Raw genomic sequence first — 24,720 nt, 5'->3', positions numbered from 1 at the left:
AAGATCTATAGCTCAAGCTTTATACTCTTGCCTCAATGAATGTCCGACGTAGTTGGTAATTAGTTGTTTAAAACAATAATTTTCTACAATTATAAATTAATCATATAGTCTATCCAATCCTGCGATATAACCTTTCATACATTACTATTTCCATCGCTGCCAACATGACAAGAAGTAAGTCCATTTAGAAGGGCGTAGTGCCAAACTAGGAAGTGGCAAGGTAGGCCGTGACCCAGGCTATACACCTATACAGTATATAAGCACGATTGTTCAGAGCCCTTCAGTCCACTACCACTTGTGCTCACAATCACCATGTTCAAGCTTGTAAGTATTATACTTTTCAACTTTCGTAGATTAATGCAAATAAATCATACTCGTATTAAGTTATTTTCCTAAGTACAAATTTGATATTTAAGTTAATACATAATTCCTTTTTATCATTATTTTGAATAAAAACCATGTAATAGCATTTGAATTACTACCCTGATTTTTATTCGTAGCACAGATATGTTGGGAAGGATAAATTCAATTACTACCACCCTATTATTTAATGTGTTTTAGATTTCATATTCTCTAGTTGGTAAGTCAAGTACAGACGTTAGATTGACTCAATTCGTTAAATGAATTAAGTACATTGCGTACATGAAAACTGTATCAAATAAATGCATTTAAAAATATCAACAAAATTGAATACATACCAATCAATATAAAATTTTTAATTCCTTCAGATTTGTTTTTTAAATGAGAAAACCTCTTTGTGAAAATAAAATAAAAATTTAATGACAATAAAACAGAAGTAATGAACACTTTTCAATATAAAAACTGTCTAGCCATTTTTTTAAATACTGAAAACCTCAGGATAATAAAAAATTAACATAATTATGTACTACGATGGATATAAAAATCAGTCAAAGCCTATAACGTATTACAAAAATCTTTGCTCTCTATTCAAAATCCGCGATTTTTAATAATAAAGTGAGATTTTTTTGAATCAATATCATAAAATAAAAGCTTAAAGACTTGCAGACATTATACCGACACATCACTAAGTTACAGACATGTCCATGACGATTAATCATCTGTTTACGTTCATGATTATTATTGCAATAAAATAATAGCACCTAATACCTAAGTACTCGTATCTTAGAATTTTTAAACTTGCATTTTAAACTACAATAAAATATACATGTATTTTTACGATGAATTGTTTGTTAAAGGCACTTATCACCCTCTTCGTCGCCGCGGCTTCGGCCTACGCCCCCGCCCCCTTGGCTGTCGCTCACGCTCCCCTGGCTGTAGCTCACGCACCCGTAGCTGTGGCTCACGCCCCCGTCGCCACCTCCTACGCTAACACCTACAGAGTTGCCTCTTCTGTTGTCGCCCCAGTCGCCCCTGTAGCGTACGCTGCTCACGCCCCCGTCGTCAGGCCTTACGCCGCCCCTGCTGTGGTTGCCGCCCCCGTCTACAGAGCGTACGCTCCCGCCGCTTACGCTGCCCCCGTAGTCGCCCCCGCCGCCGCTCCCCTCAGCTACGGGTACGCCGCACCTTACTACGGCAAGGCCTATGGTCACCCTGCTCCTTACTACGGTTAAGTAAACCTGTCTAAGTCAACTACTGACCTTTGTATAAAGGGAATTATTTTTATAATAAATGTTCTAAATTTATATTTTAATAAATTTTGAACAATCAAACTGTATTTTCTTATTTACAACCACCTTAAAAACAGAACTGTTCTAGTACTTTCAAACGTAACAATCTTTTAAAATAGGCAATATACTCATCTTTTGATATTGTATTGTAGTGATTTCTATAGCAGCCAAAAAGAAAGTCGTCTTCAATGAAGTCCCTCACTGCATTCAACGCATTTTCAGCTTCCTACGTGCCTAGAGACTTGCTATGTAAAGGTTTGGTTTGAAGGGGAAAATATCGTTAAATATTCAGTTATTTAGTTGACATGTAAATTAAATTATAAACCTTAACAATTCACCTCAAATTGTTAATAACGGTAATAAAACACTCTGACATTTAGCTGTGACCAATTTTAGGTGGAATTAACCCAGAAACAGTTTTAAGGGGAGTTTTTAGGCACATTATTTATAATTGTGATAGTGATTAAGAATTAAATATTCGTTTCGTTGTTAGGTAATATTTAAAAATTAATAAAGTTTGAACAAGATTATGAATTTGTATAAATAACTATAATTCATCCCAGGAAGAGTTTTAATTGTCACGGTATCAAAACTAGGCTTTTAATCATAACCCCAGTGGAAAGGCACTGTTGTCTTGAACTGTCAGCATCTGTGTAGGGATGTATGATGTATGATTATGGGTGATCCAGGAGATGCTTAGGAAGAAGCTGTGTTGTATAATTGCCCCTCAATGTTTAAATCTATGTTGCAGGCTAGCATTGGAGATTATGCCAACTGAAAAATGTGTTCTAGTATCACTTTCGTAATTGTAATAATTCCAAATATCTGTTTTTATTTAATGAAGTTGTTTCTATAAGGTTCATTTTCGTACCGCTGGTCAACATATGTGGACCAATCAATTGTAATATTGGTCAACCAACGATTGTTTTAGAGCCTTTTAAGTGAATTATTCTCTTACATTCTACTTAACATAAAGAGAAAATCTTCTTGTCCAACGTCTGATGTGAGTACGGTCGTTTGAAGGAACACATACTTACCTTATAGTAATTTAGATATAAAAAGGAGAAATATCCCCTACCACAAATATTCCCTTCCGCATAGAAAATGTATAACTCCGTCCTGCTTCTCCCTATATTTGAAACTCCAAAATTGAAATCTTTTACTCCATCAGTGAAAACTCTTATTTTTATTTTAGAAATTTAATCTATGAACTTTCTCTAGTCTCGTTCATCCAGGACACATTTAACTTTTTTCCACTTAGACGTCACTAAGAAACTTAGCACAAACAGCTAAAAAATATAAAACATTTCTAGAATGCATGAGTTAGGTTATGGCTATCAAGAGAAACTCCTTTTCTGCAACATCTTCTTACTGGATAGCATCTGATACCCTGACATAAAGATAAAAAGTTCTGAGGCAAGTTATCTTCATTTAAAGAAATCGCAATCTGTGTACTCTAACTTGATACGCTCCACAAATTATTAGCATTGTATATGACTCAACATTGACGTCATCCCTCATCTAAGCAAAAAGTGAATGTTTTATTAGTTTATTTTTATTTTGGTAACATGTCTCCCCAAAAGTGTCATCTTCATAAATTAAAGGATGTAAAGTTATTTTTATTAATCCAAATCTTTGCGCCATACTCTTAGTCTTAGTATGTCAGGGAGGATTTCAACGTTGACTTTAACAGATCGGTAACACAGACATTGGATATAAAAATGGTTTAAAAAGTGGAAAATGCGCATACCCAGAGTCCATGAGAAATATAATTTTGTATTGCGTTCTTTCGATTATGAACTTGTCCTCGGGAAAATGAACTAAGGCTGCATTTTAATCGCCAACTATGGGAAATGACATTTGGAAGGTAATCAAGACATGTAGAAATTGTAAAAATCATTCTCCAGTACAAAAACAAAAAATTACACCAAATATTGAATTATAATTACTTGGTAATTAGTTACTAATATTCTTTGTTGGTGTAAAAATAAAAATTACATATAACCAACACTTATCATGTCGTACATAATCGATTTACACATAAAAAAATGAAACGAACAAACAAAAACAAAACGAAATTTAGCATATCACAGACGTTTCCTACACTAGGATGATAATATCTTTAAAAAGGCAATTGTTTTAAGACGAAACAAGATATCTCATTATTAATCATGTTACTCATCATAACTATACAATTTGGGGCCAAAACCACAACACAATTGTGACGAATATGAACGTGAAACTTCATACGTCACAGTTTTGGTGTGCTTTAATGCACGATGGAGTGTTTTCTTTGCAGAGAATTCTGTAATCTATACCATTAATTAAGATATATTTGAACTTCTTACATTTCCCCAAATATACTAAATTTAAACTACTTAATTTACATCCAGCAGGATTGTAGTCCACCATATTTCTATAACCATGTTTGACATGTTCCGGAATAAAAATTTCAAAATCAATGGATTGAGACGGGAAATACAATGGTCACCAAGGAATCCAAACTTAACTCTAAAGGATTTTTTCCGGCCCTATGTATGTTAACACAATATAAACTCTGATTATTCAGAGAATATTAGAGACCTGGACCACCTACGAGGGTATAAGGGATGCTATTGCAAGCGATATTTAAGAAATGGTGATAAATGTTTGGCAGCAGATTGAATTTTGATTTGATATGTTTAGAGGCATCCATAAACGGTGCCCATATAACGATTTATTGAGTACATGGATTTGTAAGTTTTGTAAATTAAAGCTGAGTTTAAAAAGTGATAGGTCTTTTTGACCTCTCTGTATTACAAATATTGTAATACCTTTTACACTATCATTCACATCAGTATTATTTATTACTGAACAGTCAGCCTGAAATATCTGTCTATTCAGATATTTATATTAGGCTACATATAAATTTTTAAATTAAATTAAATTTATATTTATATCAATATCGTAAATTTTAATATCAAGGGTATAGTGATCAGTAAGAACTATATAAAAAATAAACCTTTTAAAATGTTGTAACTGTGTATGATCCACGCATGACACTGACTAATAAACTATTCCAGTAGAAATACTTGATCTCAAACTCACAAGAACATAGTGTATTTAGATACTCTCTGTCATATCCTTTATTTTTAGCGCGAAAATATTCTGAATGAATCTGACATTAAAATATCAGAATCGGGGAATCTCACAACCAAAAAGTCTCAAGAAAACACAAATCAAAATTAAAAAATTAAAAATTCTATTCAAGCATTTTCTTTTGTGCACCAGAAAGCACAGTCTGCCACAAATAAAGCTGATGCTCATAGCAGAATAGTCATAGCAGAAGAGCTGCAACCTGACATATTTGTTGTTTCTGAGCATGGCTTCACAGCTGCTACTATTGCGATGTGTCAAATATCAACTAAATTACCATCCATTAAAGGTGGATTATAGCAGTGATCTAAACTTTGAAGTGGCCGAAATAAAATTTGATCAAAAATCTTTTTGGATAATCACAGTAATTGGCTTATATAAATCTCCAAATGGGTGCAGCACAACATATTTTCAAAATTTTGAAACACTTCTAATTTTTTCATTTAAAATTAATAAAGTTCATCATCATTTGTGACTTCAACATCGACATTCTGGACTACGCTAACCTCCTGGTCCAGCGGCTTCGCGATATCTTATCTTCTTTCGGTTTAAAATGGTCCATGAACTCACCAACACGAGTGCCTGCCGTGGAAGCCGTAATCACTCACTCCAACCCAAATGTGAACCTCCTTCCTTAAAAATAAAACGAGATGTAATGTCTGTAACCGTTGATCTTTTCAACAATTTTCTCAGGAAGTCGTGGTAATACCTGGATCTTCGATCGAGTGGAGGAAGCCTTCAATGCGTTTGAAAAACAAGTAATTTTACAAAAATTTCAAAGAGCGTTTCCAAAGAAGAAGAGATACCTGGATTACTCAGGATATTCTGAAATCAAGACAAAGGCTCAAGTTTTATCATTAGATATATGTAGGACCGAAAATGAATTGAGTCCTTTTTTTAATTCAAAACTTTTTTCTAAATTTCAAGCAAAATTATCGAAAAGAAATAAGGAAGGCCAAGGCACGACATTTTGGCACGACAGTTTTTCAAAAAGCGCTTGGAACATTATAGAAAACAGCAAAAAGCAAAAAGGTTTTTTTTTAATTTTTAACTCCGACACTTAAAACAACAAATCAAATAATTGGTGATCCGTTTGAAGTGGCAAGTGAATTTCACATATTTATCAACTGTGGCTGAACGAGACGACTCATTTTTGGACAGTCCTCGCGATGATCCATTGACGAGACCGATCTCGTCTATGGTTATTTTTCCTGTGAATAAGGAAGAGGTGGCCCGTATCGTGCGGGATCTGAGGCAGAAAAAAATCTAGGGCCACCAATGGCATGTCTGTGTGATTGTTCAAGGTGTGCTTCAAATACCTCTTGACTCCAATCACCCGACTGATCAATATTTCATTTGCTCAAGGCGTATTCCTGTGGGCATTGAAGATTGCCAAAGTCATTCCAATTTTCAAAAAGGATGATCCTTGCATTCGAAGCAACTAGCGTCCAATTTATATCCCCCTAATTTTCAGCAAAATTTTCGAAAAAGCTTTTCTCAAACAATTTGAATAATTTCTTGATCGCCACAAGGTTCTATATCCCGAACAAATTGGGTTCATGAGAAACAAGTCGACAATAGGTGCCGTAAAGAATCTCATTTACAATGTTGTCGAGGGCCTAGAGAGGCGAGATTCTAAGCATATTCCTCGACCTCTCCAAAGCTTTAGATTGTGTGCATCATGCGACACTGTTGTACCTTTGTTATTTAAGTCAACAGATTGAACTCAGCGATCCAGAATGAAAAAATTATTCGATTTGCTGACGATACGATTCTCTGCACCAGATAAAAAACAAACTTGAAGTGGAGGCATCCATTGAGTTCCCTGTAATGTATCTTAATCGGGGACTGACATGGGACGATTAAATTGATCACATAATAATTTATTTCCTGACCAAGTTTGCAAGATTTTGTTCGGTGGATATATATAAAATGGCCTATTTCGGTCCGATACATCCAAATTTGACATACGGCTTGAGATTGGGGGAAGCTGTTCCAAATACAGATTTGAATGATTTATCAGATCTCAAAAGAAAGCCGTAAGAATCCTTTTAAAATTCAATCCCAGAGAGTCATGCAAAGATGTCTTTAGGAAGCTTGGACTACCGACCCTGCCCTGTCTCTATATTCTCAGGGTGACCCTGTAGTGCTGACTTAAATGCGAGTTGGTACGGGGCAAGGACTAGAGACAGGGATAACTTTCGAGTCGAACAACACAGAACGGCAGCTTTAGAACACTTGCCATCACAAGTTGGAGTCGGACTAATCAATAGGCTCCCTGAGGACATCAAACAACTCAATGAAAGAAAAAATTCAAAACTTGACTAAAACATTTTCTTAGATCAAAGGCATTTTACTCGACTGATAAGTTTATAATGGGCCGCTGGGATGAAAATTCTTGAAATTAACAACCACGAAACCTCCGGTTCTGATACATACAAGAATTGTATTGCATTTTATCTATTTACCTTGACGAACATCATTTATCTGATGTACGTATGTATTTTATATACTTACGTTGACGCATGACATGCAATATTGTAATTTATTGTGTCACGCAATAAAGAACAATATTATTTTTATTCGTATCCCATAAAGTTATCGTGGGATCATTTCTTAATTAAAAAATATTCACCAAGTAATTTCTGGTTTTAAGTTTACTTACACTGCCTATAAACTGCAAAGAGTGTTAGGTTAAGAGTACAATCATTGCGAGGGACAAGTATCAGTTCGGGAGTGGCAAGAAAGAAGAGCTCATAAGTGTAGACGAGGTCAGAGTACAAGTGGTCGATAACCTATACAAAGAACATAAGACATTCTTGATTTTTTAACCAGTAGTGTGAATTATAGGGTAGTTAAGAAATCGTTCTTTCAATCACAGAATAAGTACCTTATTTTTACAAGTATCAAGTATCTAATGTTGAAGTAGCTTCACTTCCAGGAACTTATAGGTGCCTCCAGCGGCTATAAGTTGTCATATATATATGTAGTGAGCAAAAGACTTGGTGGGGGTGAAACACTATCGAGTGGGGCTAGGAAGCTACACGGCCGCCTGTGCCCTTGGCAGAGGCCCTGCTACTATATAAGCAGTAGACACAATAGCTAATGGTACCAACACACACCTCTGCCAACATGTACAAGCTTGTGAGTATAAGCATTTTTTGTATTTTATAAATATTTAGATACATACAAAGTAGAATAACGACATAGCACGTTGTGTCTTTCTAATGTTGCTAGCAAAATTATAATTTTGTAACTCATGTACATTATTGTTCATTAAGTAACATTTCATATCAGTGTTTACATAAAAAATGTTCTGGCTATGTACAGAGGGTACTACAACGCTAGAGTGCGGTAAAATTAAATCTTTTTACTAAAATTTAACATTGACTTTCAATCTAGTAGTATTTATTTTTAAGGCAAGAATAAGCTACGTGTGTTAACGTGCCACCTGTTAAAATCTCATATGATTTTAATTAAATTGTTTACAAATTTATTGTACAAACTATGCTATTTTCTCGATAATATCATGGTTATCTGTAAAATTAATGTAACAATATTTGCTAACGCTCAGCCAAATCCTGTAGAGTGACATTCACCATCATCGAAAACTATGCTACCTACATTTAAATGAAGATTTGTGGAAAATTTCTCGTTTAAAGATCAGTTCATTTCTGAGATATAATGCAAAGAGACATATAATAATATATTTTGAACAATATTTTGAATACCCAGAATATATAAATGTATACATAAAAATAATCCAATACATGTAAGTAATATCAAAATATGGGCCTTAACATAATAGAGGTAGTGTTTCCTCTACGTCAGGCGTTTGGGGAGAGTTCTTTTTTTTATCCATTTGCTGAAAATGTATTTTTCGTGGGAGTTACTATAAAATCTTTTATAAAGAGAATCCAATGTTGAAAATTTGTGCCATTCTCAAACAATATGAAATTCATGGTTGAAATGGTTGAAATAGTACAAATGTGATTAGTTCATTGTAGTAAAGAATTATAGTGTACCAAGAATATGTTTTTGTGTAAAACTTCTAATTTACTGAATTTAAAATAGTTCTAAAGACAAAATATTCATAAATTGATCTTGTACTTAGAATTTTATCATAGTGGTTCATGTGGACTTTATTAAGGTAGGGTTTGATCGCTAGGGAGACCAATACACATTTTGAAATCTAACCGTTTTCATTTCCAAACATTTGATTTAACCAATTTTGATAAGTACCAATCGTCATTTAATAATGAAAACAGTTTGAGTTTTTATAAATGTATACAAAAAATTTAACATTTGCTAAAACTGATTGAATGAACTCCATGGTGTATTTAATTTAATAACTGCTAAAGGACTAAAATGTTATTGAAAACTTCAAAAAGTTATTTTATCTATTCAGGAAACAAAATCAATCTTTACCCAGTCCTCAGGATCGGTGAAATTTGTCTTTTATCAAATCTTTCAATTGATACCTACAGGTATATTGATATTTACCTAGAAGATAGTTAAAGTCGATACATTTGTATGATGATAAATTTCACAACGTTAGTTTAAAATAGATGCCATATTGATTTCAATAACAAAGAATAGTAATGAATAAGTTTAATGAATATTTAAAAACGTTCTCATTTGATAAATGAAGTAATACAATCACAAAAAATATGTAATAACGAATTGGTTTTCGGGTTACAACGTTCATGTTACAAGATCACTTGAGTTAAAAAATATTATACTGGAAAGGACCTGCAATGCTGAATGAATTGAAATGAAATATTTGGTAGACTGTCCGATATATGGCTTATGTATTTAAAATAATTGGTATAAAATTCAGTACCACTATCAATCTACAGTATGATTACACTAAAGATTTCATATCACATTATCAAATAATTAAAAAAAAAAAACTTATGTATGAGCATATTAACGTTCTGTTACTTAATTTAATTTATTTTATTTCACCATCTCAAATGTAAACAAATAATATTATGCCTATTACTTTAGATTAGTAAATGTTCATAAGTATTCTCACAAACAAATTTGAGATCTAAAATATATTCCGTATGTTTCCGATTTGGAGTATGAGTGAAAATCCTACAGTAAAAGAAATAAATTTATTAAAGAATTAAAAAAAGCAGGCATCAGTCAAGATGTGTGACCTTTTCCATATCAGACGTACTTTTTCTACTACGTACTATTTATTAACAATTAAAAAATGCAATTTAATAATGCTAGTTAAAATGTGTGAATAAGAAATTTAGTATAGTCCGCCTTAGTAGAATACCCATTTCAATAGTAAGTAGGCTATTAAATGAATACTCAAATAATTAATACGCCAAACACTCTATTGTTTGAGATATTTGGATTATATAGCTGTAGTAGTTATTTCCAAGTCATCGCAAATACTGTTTCATTTTTTATCTGTTGTACCCTATCTTTGCAAATACTTTTTAGTGTGTACCTATTTTAGGAATCCTTAAATCTATCTAACTTCTACTGAACTATTACTTTATTTTATGTTTCCAGGCCCTCATTGCCCTCTTCGTCGCCGCGGCTTCGGCCTACGCTCCCGCCCCTCTGGCTGTCGCCCACGCCCCGCTGGCTGTCGCCCACGCACCGGTGGCTACTTCCTACTCCAATACCTACAAAGTTTCCTCCTCTGTTGTACCAGTGGCGCCCGTCGCTCCTGTTGCCTACGCCGCCCACGCACCCGTAGTCAGGCCTTATGCCGCCCCTGCCGTGGTAGCCGCTCCCGCCTACGCTCACGCTGCCTATGCTCATCCCGCTTACGCTGCTCCTGTGGTTGCCCCTGCCGGCGCTCCCCTCAGCTACGTCTACGCCGCTCCCCACTACGGCAGAGCCTATGGTTACCCTGCCCCTTATCACGGTTAAATTAACCAGTATAAATTAAATTTATCCAAAGAAATTTAATTTTATAAAAAATCTCAAGTTGTATAAATTTATATTTTATTAAATTTAATACAACACCAAATTAGTTAATTTTATTAGCTTTCCATGTCAATAGGTTTATTGCTATATTTAGAGAATACAAAAAGACCTTAATTTAGGAAAATACTGTGTGAAATGAACCTGGATATTTGGTAGCCTTCTTACTTTTAACCAAACCAATGACTGTTTTAAGTACAGTTAATAATCAGTAATTTATTGAGAATGGAAATGTGAACAAACTATTACCCGTCCAATAACAATGATTTTAATGCCATGGTTGTTTTAATAATAAATTTGTTTATTAATTAACAATACGTTTGGTATTTACAATACTGAAGTGATTTCGTGCTGCTTGAAATTATAACTGGTTTTGTACATTCACCAGCACATTTATTTTACTGAGATTGAAACGCAATGTTACGTGTGTTTATAACTGTTATTTTTAGGTAGATTATGTATGCAGAATCCGCTTATTTAACATTTAAACACAACGTTATGATGAAAAATAATAAACAAAAACGACAGGAAACGTAGAAATATACAGTGTGAGTTAAAAGTATGGATACACTCTGTTTAGTTTTCAATTGATAAAGATGGAGGGATGGAACTCAGGACACCTGTCTATAAATAGAAGTGAACTTTTTAGTCACTGATATTATTCAAGAAATTAATCAAGTTAAAAACATGGATGGATACTGCTCAAACTTCACTGGACGAAGATACAAAAAATGAAACTCAGGACCCCCCCTCTAGGAAACAAAAACAAACCATTTCCCCGAAATTGGCTTTTTGGGGGGCGGTTTTTTAAAGGTAAAGTTACAATAGCACTAATAATTACAATTGCATTAAGCAATATTACGGCTAAAACTTACTAACCTTTGTTTTTGTATTAAATGTTCAAATTTCTGTCCCAGGACAGTTTGACAATACCCATGCCTGTTGTAGAAACAAAACGGCACGCTGTATGAATGCATGCGCGATTGTTTTAAATTTCCACTACTATTCTGTACCTAAGGTAATTAATGCACAAGGGTTTCGTTATAGAGACGTTGTTTTTTATGTAACCTAACACAAAGTAGTCAAGTGGAAATAGATCTTGGTAGTCACCCGATACTTCCTCTTCTGCATATTCATCGATTTGGAAAAATATTGTTTAAATAATCGGGGACATGCAGGCCATAGTGTGGAGGTGCTCCATCCTGCAGGACCCAAACTTCATTACAGTTGTTTGTTGCTACTTGGATTTTATAACATTTCCTGGTATACACCAGCATTGAACCTCCAATATGATTGAGTAATTTATCATGTACATGTAATATAATAATGTAGATATTGTAACATACTGTATATTACAATTTACCCCCTTCTGAGCGCAAAATCAACGTACGACTTAACTGAGGCTTTCGGTCGAAAACGAAACTTGTCTGATCGGTCACATATACCATTCTTTGATCTCTAGGAATCAACTATACACTTTAAAATGTACACTACAGATTTCAATATAACATGATAATGTATAAAATTCATTCTAAAACTGTACTGTTAACATAAATATTTAAAACTACTATTTACTCATCGATTAATTCAATATTACTAAAGCCAATTTAATATGACACAAATTAGAAGATCAACCCGAATAGTTAGTAATTAAAGCTGAATTACGAGAATTCACCTTTAGACAAAAGTTAGAAGCAGGCGTGACTGGATACCCTGATAGTATATTTATCAGAAATGACAAGGGCTTAATAAATAATAATATGTGCCTCTGTTTCCAGCTACACAGGTTGAGTGCACTGAACAGATAAATAGTAGTAATATTTGGCTGAATTGGTAAGACAAGTAAACCTTATCATTGATTTCATATGAAAATTTAAGAAATCCCTAGTTACTAGATGAAAAGTCTTTTTCTATTTCTAATTAACAAGTGAGGCGATAATACCATTTAGATAACAAGATCATAGAAACTTATTTCATTGCTTGTAATAGCTATTATGAAATCAAATTAAACATTGTGCTTTAGTTCTTTTATTCCCATGATACATCAAATTTCCTAATATGTTAATTGTATTTTAAATAGTGTATATCATCAATGGTTTAGCAATAATCACATCCCACACGCTATCGAAAGACAGCAAAATTCAAGCCGAGGCAAAATATTTAATTTTAACTATTTACAACACATTTCAATGGTAATCTTTTGTCTTTGAGATACAATTACTTTTCGATTTAATATTTTCAGGAAATAGTATTGGGATTGGGGGAACTAGTTTGTTTTTCATTTATAAAAATAATATTTCTTTAAGAAACATTTTATCAAAGTCCCCAAAGACAAGTCAACCCGCGAAACTATAACTCATTTAGATAACGTAAAACATTCATAATTTTATACTGCCTTAATTTGGTACTTTAAAGCCCATGCCGGAATTGGGATCTTTAATTCTATCTTTGATTGGTAATAAAAAAGTTTTATACGTTTAGGGAAGTTGTATTAAGGGCCATGACTTAAAAGATTAAATAATCACAACCAAAGTGTTATTGCACCAGTTTAAATATACACACCTGACTGAATTTTGATATAACTAGCACTTATCCGCGGCTTTGTATCCAATTTCCAATGCTGAATAACAGGGATGTCAAAGATATACTTTTTTCATTGAATATCAAACAACGACAATAAAACATATTCATAGACATTATATATTATAAAATATTATATTAATTTCCATGTATAGAATTATTTTTATATCGTTTAAATAAATGTTATATAATGTTTATAAATGATTATTGTTATAAATGTTGCTTAGCATTCGGCACTAGATTAGTGAAGATGTTAATTTACATTTTAATTTTGGTTGGTAGGAATTCTTTTAATTTCTTTCAAGGAGATGCGTTCATGAAATATTTTATAACGTGTATTAGAATGCGAATAAAATGATTAACGTAATGTTTTTACTACTCAACTCTATATTGATTATTCTCTTTATTGATTGAATTTGCTAGTGAGGCAATGGGCATGTGTACGTTGGACTTTGAAGCCTATTACAGTAAGATAAATCTACTTCCGGTGCTTATAATCTACTTCCAGTATAAGGAATAAAGTGGAAAATCCAACCTTCCTACATGTTACTTTTCAATAGACCTAGACCGGTGCTAAATCTTTGAACTGTACGTAAACTGTTTTGACATTATACGCACATAAACCTGTGTAGGAACACAAATCAGCACGGGGACACATCAGCAAGAAGTTTTGGATCATCCTAGTTTACTAAATAATTTATACGATTAGTTGAACTCTCTAAAGGAAAATGTATGCCTAGATTTAGGCCACCTGGCTCGCTGCCTCAATTTGTAACTTTCATATTCGTATAAATGTATGTAAACCTGATACAATAAAGTATATTATATATATATATATATATATATATATATATATATATATATATATATGTAATGAAACGTGCAACAGAAGCCGCGGATAACTACTAATATTATATAATACGAGTTAGATATTATTATTGTCATTACAATTTGCATCACAATACAACTCTGATATTTATTCATGCAAATACATAATACTGGAAAACTGCGTAGAACTTAGCGCTCTGTGAAACAATCAGCTGCTCAAACATATTTACAGTAAATAATTTTTCTTTGAGTAATGTTTATGTAACGATTTTTTCTGTGTCATCGCCCGTCTGTTTATCTATCCGCAGGACATAGCGAGCATCAAATGAGCTATAGACCTGTAAATGAAATAAGTTTGTTGCAGACACGTAATCAAAGTACAGGCAATTATAGGTTATCCGCTGCTTCACAGACATTTCCCTTGCAGAATATAGTGGATAATCTCCTTTTCAATGTTCTAAGCACTTTTGATAAAGATTCTTCTGTAACCTTCTCTCTGAAAACTCCGACACTTTTCTGAATTAAAGAATATTTGAAATAGTGTGATGGTTCAGTAAAATGTTAACATTTTTTGTTATTTCCATCATAGTAATTACTAGTAATTGTTCAAGTACATTGGCTGGAATTGATTCGTTAACTAAAGTTATTTTGAAAATATTTATAAAATATTTACCATCTGTGTTTTGCTGTAATGGGTTAACGTATGTCACCAATGATACTCTTTCTTGAGTTTGGTCAATATAATAATTTTTCTTGCCGTGTGTCACTGGAAATTAGCATCATATTACGATAGTGATTTCAAAATCTTACAGGTATTTTCAAAAAATTATCCTTGAACATGTGAACCTGTATAACAGTTAGATTTATATTTTTGAAATATCAATATTTAATTGGATGAGGATCTGTTCTTATTGTAAAAATACTGTAGTAAAATTCACAAAACATCTTTAAAATAATTTTTGAATACAATAACATTTCCAAATTTATCAAGCGACTTGTGTTAATTTTATTAAAACCAGTATCGAAAGCTTACGTAATTTTAAATAACTAAGAAGATAAAAAGAACAATGAAGGAAATTACAGAATAGTTATCTGCGTTAAAAAAGTTAAGGCGTGCTGATTAGAACATGTACATGATTAAATGTCTCCACTGTTTCTTGAATAAAGATTCTGTTGGAACATATCACAACCCTGAAATTAGTAAGCTTTGAGACACGACTATGTTCTAAACGAATTGTAAATTAATTTAAATGTTGATGCAAAATGGTCATGAAATTTACACTTCCCACGTATATGTCGTAATTTCCGTTACGGCCCACTAACAAATGAATATACCCCGGAGTCGCAAGGACCTCAGCGTTAATTAGTTGGTTTCAGCCTAATGCATGTGGCGAAATTCAGAAATAATTTTAAAGGGCTCGTTTAAATGAACAGAGTTTTATTTAAACTTTTTTCTATCTCCATTGGTTTTCAAAGCACAAATCTGTTTTTACGTAATATTTCCAAGATATTTTAATGACACTAGCCATTTATCTCCAAAACTGAAGGTACTGAGTTGGAATATACATTTTTTTTAACAAAAATTATAAATGAAAACAAAATAGTTAGTTTAAAAAATCATAATTTACATGAATTTGACCTCAGACTTTAGATTTCTTATACTGTTATTAAATATCCCACAAAGCCTTTTTTTATTACGAGGGGTTGGTTTGAGAAAGGTTTGTTTCAAAACAAAAGTTGCATAATGCACAATCTTATAAATGGTCTTGTACTAAATGCTTTCGCACAAAATAAAACCCTTTTTACATCGTACATTGGGAGAGTGTTTACATTGAGTGCTTGCTGTTAATATGGTCTCGTTAAAGACGAACAAAGTGTGTATTTAAAGTGATTTCGTATCTCCAGTGGTTTTCAAAAAATAAGCAGAAATCTGTTTTTTACATATTCTTTCCAATATGTTATAGGGATACTTTATGCATTAATAGTTTGTACTATTTGAAAAATGTTTACACTAAGAAAACAAAACATTTTTAATAGCGATGTATTATTAAAAAGAGTTGTAATATCTAGTCTAAGGTATCAGTACAGCAAAATACTTACGGACAGGTCTAAAACTCATGTTGATTCTTAACAGTACTGTGGTCAATTACTTTTTCCATATTTAAAATCTACAAAAATGTTTAAAATGGGCCTCATATTTCCTTACAAACAACATTAGGAATATGTTTAAAAATCTTACACTCCCTATTCATGTTACAGTTTAAAATATTTGGCTTATATGAATTTTGAATTTTTCAAAATTCGAGCTCTGGGCTCAACACCAAAATACTTTTAGAAGTAGTCATGTGGCTTATCACAATGAAACTGAGTTTCTCCTGAGCAAGAAATGGGAATCAGAATAAACACAACTCACGCGGATAAAAAATACAGGGTGTTCCGTAAAATTTTTCAATATAACGGCTGCCATTTTGAAACCGATCGAGATGAATGAAATTTTGTTTTTGTCAATGAGTTTATTTTAATAGATTTTTAAAATAATGTATGATTTTTCTTTTGCTTTCATTTGAACATGTTTGGATTCGAAATCTCTAAATAAATTCCTTCCTTCATCATAAGATCTCACCCGGTTTCGCATCTCCGTAGGCTCGCATCATCAGGGTCATGATGACTTTAACTTAAATACTCTATTTCAACGTAAAGTGTCAGAAAAACACGTTTGAACTTAGTTGGTTCAAACTAGGAATTTAACGTGATACTGGACTTCCTCAAACTGATAGTGGAGGCCTCTATCCTGCCCTGCAGCAGGAAATAACTGTAAACAGGTTTAAGTTTGTTAGGAAAGTGGTCATCTATTGAAGTTATTTACATTCTGAATGTGGACGCTCATGTAATTCCTCAGATAATTTTTAATATTAATTTTAATGAGCAGCTACTTTGTACTGGATTGAGATAGAAACCTAGTTTGCAATATCTTTCTTTTTTATCAAGTTAAAACCTTGTTTGTCTATGTTTAAAAATTTTGAGCCTCCTCTCCCCCAGTTCACTTCTATTTCATAGAAAGGTGTCCCGATTTCCATACCTCCATCTTTATCAATAAAAAACTAAACAAAGAGTACCCATACTTAACCCACATTGTAGTTTTTCAGCTGGTTATTATGCTTCACTATTCTGCACTTACGTTGATACTGTTTATTTTTTTAGATCTACACGGCTAAATATTTAAACATTTTAATACTTTAGAGTTAAAAACGAGATGATAACCAATCGTGACCAATTATAGCTTAGGATTACCAGTGTTAACCGATATACAACATAAATAAGTATTCTATTAATTTCAATATTATTATCTTAATTGGGAATAGTGTAAAATTTTAGATGTAGTATATAATAAAAATGTCCAAAAAATATTAAAAAATAATTTAAATCGAATAAACGTGTCATTTGCTTTATTGGCAAATGCATAAACGTCAAAATTACTTTGACTACTTACAGACAAAATACTTACAATACACATACCATAAGATAATGAGTGTAATATATATAGTACTTTTTGTGATTCAAAGTTTACTGAAATTAAATAAGGCTATTGCCATTTATACAAATTTAATGTAAATAAAAGTCGTTTGACAGGTATTTGGTCTTCCATATCCCAGATACCCTATGAATGTCCATGTAAATTTTTCAATACAGTCGGTTGAATATTTTATGCGTAAAAACAAAATAAACAAACAAAGGCACTTTCGTATTTTTTATATTATTAGGATAAAATTTAGTATAGTATTAAATAACACTACTTATTCTACGAATATATTAACAATTTCTCCAAAAGGGGAGATCTGTTGGAAAATATTATGCTCAACATTTTCAATTTTTTCTTGGAAATAACACCAAAGTTTTTATAGTCAATTGGTCTGTTCCAACAGACTTAATTTGATAATAAATTCAAGTAAATAAGCAAATAGGTGTTAATCCTAAAATCTTTTTAAGACTACAAAAAAATATTCCATAAATTGTACAAAACAAATAGGTTTATTTTAAATGGTATAGTAAATCCATCAAAGTATTATTATTCTTGGTCATATTTGTTATATACGGACATTACCGAAATATAAAAAACTATGTTAGACGATAGAAAAATGTACATGTTTTACCCGGCTGAGTGAATTAAAAGTGGCTTATAAAATAACATCAAATTTATATTTCGTAAAGTCTGAGATGAAGTACTGACGTAAAGTCGTAAATTTTTATAAACTTTAACTGTTCATAGAGATTTCTGTTCTAATTTAGTTTTACATTTTAAGTTGTGCTGTAAGATTACAAGGTCAGGATATATTTCTTTTTCTGTGTAAGAAAAAGTTACAATATTTGAACAAATTATTCTTTATTTAAAAATGTGCACATAACACTACAATTTTTTAGGTAGGTTAAAAACTGGGGATAGTTTTTGGGGTGTCCTACCCCCGTGTCTACGCCGCCCCGACCATCGCGACGTAGTGTAGCGGTCATCCTATCTGTTTTGTCAATTCAATACCGCTCCCAGATTTGTTATTTGAACACACCGCCCCACATATAAGTGATATCAAACGATTGGCTTCAGATAATTAGGATCGTCAGGATTCTAGAACTTTTGACAATCCTCCCGAAAACTACGGGGCGTTGTTTTTCTTGACTGACGGTTGGCGTGACTTCTGAAAGTTCAGTGCCTACTGGAGATCTCCTAGGATGACCTCCTCTTGCACAAAGGAACCTGGTAGCTGGAGGTTCTTCTAAGTCTTCTCTTGGAGGCTACTACTGGATACCTCCTAGGGTGACCTCCTCTTTCGCAAAGGAACCTAGTAACTGGAGGCCTAACTTCTGAGTCTACTTTTGGAGACTACTATTGGATACCTCCTACGTTGACCTCCTCTTGTACAAAGGAACCTGGTAGCTGGGGGCTTGGCTTTCCTAGCTGTGGTACTAGGAGAAAAAAACTGTCCTCCTGAACTTCCTTGTTGCTCTTCCTTTAGAGGTAGCTTTACGTTGGCACCTTTTTACACGAAGAAGATTGTTTAAAAGCACGTCCGATCAGCTCAAGTCTTTTTCAATAAAGACACTTAGTTTCCACGGAAATATCTAACAATGTGGTTTATTATTTAATGTTCCTGTGAAAGCAACTGTATCACTAACATGATTTTATCTTAAATTTTGAACTCAACTTTTAGATTTTCCAAACTAGGCCACAAATTTGCAACTTATTACAGTTTCCTAAGTATATATTTCCTCTGTACGAAAAGCCTCATTTTAAATGATGGCTAGAGGATGTATTATATAGCCTTTTTGTTCTCTTGGGAAAAGAAGTTGAGAAATTAAACTTAATGGGGCCCAAATTCCCTAAAAGAGCTTTTGTGCTGTTACCAGAGTGACAGGTTATTCTGAACGTGATTGGGTCCATCTACCGTCGAAATCCATAATAAAGTTTGTTGTTATTCTTGGTCATGTCTCCATGTACGAAGGGTAGGCCAGCTCTGTACCAGCCTCTCCAGTCAAAGCAGGCAGAGGTGACAAACACTTATATCTAGGCTAGCAAATGTCTTTAACGCTTAGGGATCTCCACCAATTCCAACAGTCATCCCCCGCAATAAACTCGTACCGATCTCCCCTTGCAATCCAATATCTCGACATTTGCGGTTAGTGATGTGCCGTTCCTGGACTGGACATCAATAGGGTTGCTCAGATTTAAGTGACATGGGTGTTTGGTGTACCCAGTGTAAAACTGGAAGGTATAAACCAGCCAGAAGTGATGTAATTTATCCTTAATTGCAGTTTGCTATCAATTGCTGTTGCATCGGTGTTTTGCTTCCGATAACAAAAAAACCAGTTTTTTTGCTAAATAGAAGTAGTAATAGTAATTATGTAAATATTCCGTTCGTTTCCCGAAGATTCCCACAATATCATAAATTTAAAATTTTGAGACCTTGATTGGCCGTTGTTAAAATTTTTCTTTTTTGTCATATTTCCCAAATTGAACAACTCGTAAACGTAACTTCAACAGTAAGTAAACTGTTTATAAAGCGGCAGAATTTGTGCCTGTCAGTCTAAAAAAACAATGAAGTATTCGAAACAAAGTAGATTTTACTGCAGCCTATAAACGTGCTGCTGACGAGGGTCATTTCTAAGTAAATGTAACCAAATGCCGAAGGCGGGATTTTAAATTTATTTTAATTTTATTATATTAGTTGATGTTATTTTTGAAAGATATATTGTATCGCTCACGTAGAATAAAATGTTATAACGTATAATTGTGATTGTGTAACAACTTTATAACGTGCCTCTATCGGAGGCATCGTGTAGTTAGGAGAAATACAGACGAATCAATTAGGAAATTTGGCTAGAATGGTATACGAGTACAATCTTCCTTCTGACTCAAGCTGCTTCATGAGAAAGCACCCATTATCGTTTAAAGAAGATTTTGATTTAAATTGATAAATAACATTTAATATGCCAAATCGTTTAATGGTTGGTATTGGTACGGTGCAAGACTTACAATTTGGTATATATTTTGGCCAATTTCATCTTTTGTGACGAGGTCGGCGTCAGTACAGAAAGTTTGAAGTTGCTTTGGGGATGGGAGTTTTTGATAATCAGGGAAGCTAGAGAGGAAATTCAAAATTCTTAAATCTCAAATGGGCTACATTATTCTCAAGGATAGTCTAGTAGGTCTTTCATTCTCCGGTCACTTTACCCACGCAACATTCTATGCTTTTTAAAATCTGTTATTAGTCTGCCCCTATACACTGAAACTAAATGGACACAAAGATACACATGAAAACTATAGCTTAAAATATATAAAATACTGTAGTATAATTTTGGCAAAACATGATACATAAAATATTATTACAAAATCAAATTGTGGGAATGATTTATTTAAAATATTAAACATGAACAACATTACATGAAACTCTCACGTATTATTAAAGTACATATTTTATACGTCTTAAGACTTCGATGTACCACAGGCCAGAAATCGCAGTGTTAATTTCTACCGTGCATCTCAGAAATTTGCCGAAAGGAAATGCAATCGGTGGCGTTCTGTTGTTTATGTCACTATGATATAAATAGTACATAAATAAAATAAATTCTTACATTTATATGGTGTCTGCTTCTTTCGAAGTTGCAGTATTTTGCCTACTTTTCCTCAATCTACCCACACTCAATTGTTTAGTAAATAGAATAAACAATAAATCCACACAAGCAGCAGTACAAAATGGTTCATTCCATCTTATTTCACCACTAAGTCAAATCAGCTGATCAGTTGATTGATAACAGATTTTGCCACATTACTTTTTTCATAAACATAAAATATAAAAAAATATAAAAATTAGCATTTTGACAATTATAAACTTTTATAGTAAATTTGTTTACAAATAAAGGTTGAAATATTGTCATTCTAACGTATGAAGAAATATTTGCTTGTATTTGCTATAACACAATATTCCAAATTTCGAAGAACTAAAATTACAATTATGAAAAATTTGTTTCTATCATGAAAAATTTGGAAACATGAGTAACAATATATTTTCCTTGTGTAATATAACCTAATGGACAAAATGGAAAAAAACTATGATTTTTACCTATATTCAGTAGCGAATTCCCTTAAGACTAAATTCCCTATTAAATCATACCCAGGCGTCTTTTTATGCCTTGATAGTATTTCTTATTTCAGATGATTATATTTTTTAGGCTGCTTGCTTAACCCCACTAGGAGTAAGCATTCAGAAATTCGACGTTTCCGTTAGTATCTAGGTCAGCTACCGCATTAGGACTGAACGCTTGTCTAAAATGGTCAGAAAATGTATTACACTTCTGTGTATCAAATAGCAAATGTCGACGGAGGTCTCAAAATTAGTTTCGTTGTACGCCACATATTCAGATCACTAGGATCTATATAGGAAATATAGGATTTGTACAAATTAATTCGATATCAAAGTACACGTTTTACCATACGAATAAGTTCGTTCAATCATTGTTTAACACAGAAGCGTCTATATCTCTGCCATTGATCATATCTATATCTCTCCGTTCCTTTAATCAAGATTCTCATTTGAGGCTGAAAATTGTGTGATTTTGTAGGAAGGATAAGTCTAAACAATTACACCTATTTTGACGGTGTGAACATTCCGTTAAGTAATTAATAACAACATAATTACACTTTTGTTTTGAAAAGTTAATAGTTCGTATTATTTTATGTTTGTTTATAAAAGATTAATACATAACTAAAAGAGTTTATACCACATATATACACACACAGCAATCCATACAAGAAGAAGAACGTACACCCATACAATTTTGATAACTTACAATAAACATATATAAGTCAATAGATTTTAAAATTAAGATAAACTAGCAACCTGTTTTAGAGTTAAAATTAACATAAAACAAATTATCATACATATAAGATAGAAATACATAAACTATTGTAAAATTGAATCATCAGATAAAATAAAGTAATTTCTTTAGACCAAATACCACAGAATACATTACATCTTAATATCAAAAACAAGGAGATTGTTATGCAAAGTAAGTTACAACACCTGGAGTTATAAAGTGAACTTATGGAATAATGGAACTTATTCTTTTCAATTATGAATTAATATGAGACTGAGAAGAACCCTTTTTCATCCAGAAATGTATTAAAAAACACAAAGTTAATCAACATTTGAGTTATTAAATACAGTCATACATTTTATTATTCGTGTTAAATTGGTGAATCTTGATTTTTGTAAAAGAACAGAATAGACATTTACTAGATGATGACCACTCGAATATTGGATGGCAACCAGAACTCCCAAATCTTCAAGGATCAACATTGCAAGTATTGAATCCACACTAAACCGACAAGGATGATTGGAAGATGAATAAATGTCAATGGAACACACAAAGTAAAACTGGACTTGAACTCAAGTAAGATGTGCCCAATTTATGATTCCAAATATTTCAAAATTCAAACCTAACTTTTACCAAAACCTTTTCTGTGTTGGATATAATTTTTTTGTGTGCCCGTGGCAGTATAATTCACGAAACCCTGTATGTGACAAATAAACTCAATAATAATTATATATCAAACGTTTATTTATTCATATCAATAGCTAGTTAAACAAGGGCAAAGATCGAGTTAACAAATAAATAAAGCAAAAGACAAATTAATAATAGCAATACCATCGACTGTATACAATGCTAGTGGAATAGTTACCTGAATATCTAGAACAGTAGAGAAGAATTAACTGATTATCCAGTCGATCACTATCGATGAGTATAAGTCTATATGCAGGGTAGGTAAAAACACATGTTGTAAGAAAAAGGTTGAAATAACAGAAATATGCTCAGAAGTTCACTTAAAACCTTTTTACGATATCTGAGTTGTGAAATATTTATGTAGCTTGATGTCGAGTATGTCTGTATAAAATGGTTTTTTAGGGATCCAATAATAACACTAAGGAGACAAACTTTGCTTGCGTTGTTGATTCTATAGCCCCCAAAATGGCGTTTATAATTAAGAATACCAAGAGTTAGAGTTGTGGTATATCAATGAAATAAATTCAAAAGATGTTGCTGATAAAAATTATTTGGTGATTTGTGTGCAGTAATAATATAGATGTTATGACCGTACTCTAAATTAAGCTTGAAAAAGCCTTGGTAAATTACGGGGTGTTCTGGAAAATTGAGTGATGTCTTCTCCTTCGCATTTGCTTCAGCGCTGGCGTTTGCAAAACCACGACAGAGTTAGTACGAGGGAGGGCCTTATTCAAGGTATTTTCCTTGATATAATTTTAAAGTTTAGAACCTCTGTTGTTGATAGTATGGGGTTCGCTACAATCAACAATTTTAGGGATGGTGGTCTTTTTGTAGGAACACTCCGAGTAATGGATATCCTGCGCATTTCACACATGGGGTTAAGTTTACAAATGTGTTTTGTATACCCAAAGCGATAGATATACACTAAGGTATATCTCAAGATTTTCTTTTCGGTTCAACACCTGCAAAGGCGTAGCACGTCTTGGTTAGTGTTTATATTTCACCAGCTTTCTCGTTGTTTTCTAAGAAAACAGGGCACTGCGAGATGGACATTTTATCTTTATTTACGAAACGAACTACCTTTTTTTACTGGAAATTCAGGAAATATTATTCCGATTAACTTTTTTCATTAGAGAGGGAGAAAGGGACGTTCCATAACACTACATCAAGTTTCTTATCTTGACTCCTTTGTAAAGTGTGATATTAAACATTCAAGTCAACATAAAAACAGTGAGACTTTTAGAGTCAAATCTAGTTTGAAGAGTCCTACCTTTTATTTCAGTGAACGAATTATGCATTATAACCTGTCTAATATTTTTAACTATTTCTTGATGATTTTTCACATTGTGACGAATTATAGGTGGGAATTTTCCGGCTTAGAATAAGCATCAAGAGTAACTGTCACCTATTTAAACGTTGGCTGTATTGTAATTGATTGCAACAAAAACCTATACTCTGCTAGAATATATTTATTTTGTCTACACAGTTGATCATAGTCCAGAACGTACTTCTTAATAAGGTAAAG

At 32.8% G+C, this 24,720-nt stretch overlaps 1 protein-coding gene across 1 annotated transcript; it reads left to right on the top strand.

The window, feature by feature from the left end:
- Positions 1-269: 269 nt before the first annotated feature.
- LOC124355677 (cuticle protein 38-like) lies at positions 270-10,863 on the top strand. Its single transcript, XM_046806839.1, has 3 exons — positions 270-324; positions 1,218-1,589; positions 10,317-10,863. The coding sequence occupies exons 1-3, from the start codon at positions 313-315 to the stop codon at positions 10,680-10,682; spliced, it is 750 nt and encodes a 249-aa protein (XP_046662795.1). The 5' UTR covers positions 270-312; the 3' UTR covers positions 10,683-10,863.
- The last annotated feature ends 13,857 nt before the right edge of the window (positions 10,864-24,720 follow it).

This window comes from Homalodisca vitripennis, chromosome 2, assembly GCF_021130785.1.
Source record: "Homalodisca vitripennis isolate AUS2020 chromosome 2, UT_GWSS_2.1, whole genome shotgun sequence".
Classification (NCBI taxonomy): Eukaryota; Metazoa; Arthropoda; class Insecta; order Hemiptera; family Cicadellidae; genus Homalodisca; species Homalodisca vitripennis.
The sequence above is the reverse complement of the archived record's forward strand: the minus strand, read 5'-3'. Positions and strand labels throughout refer to the sequence as shown.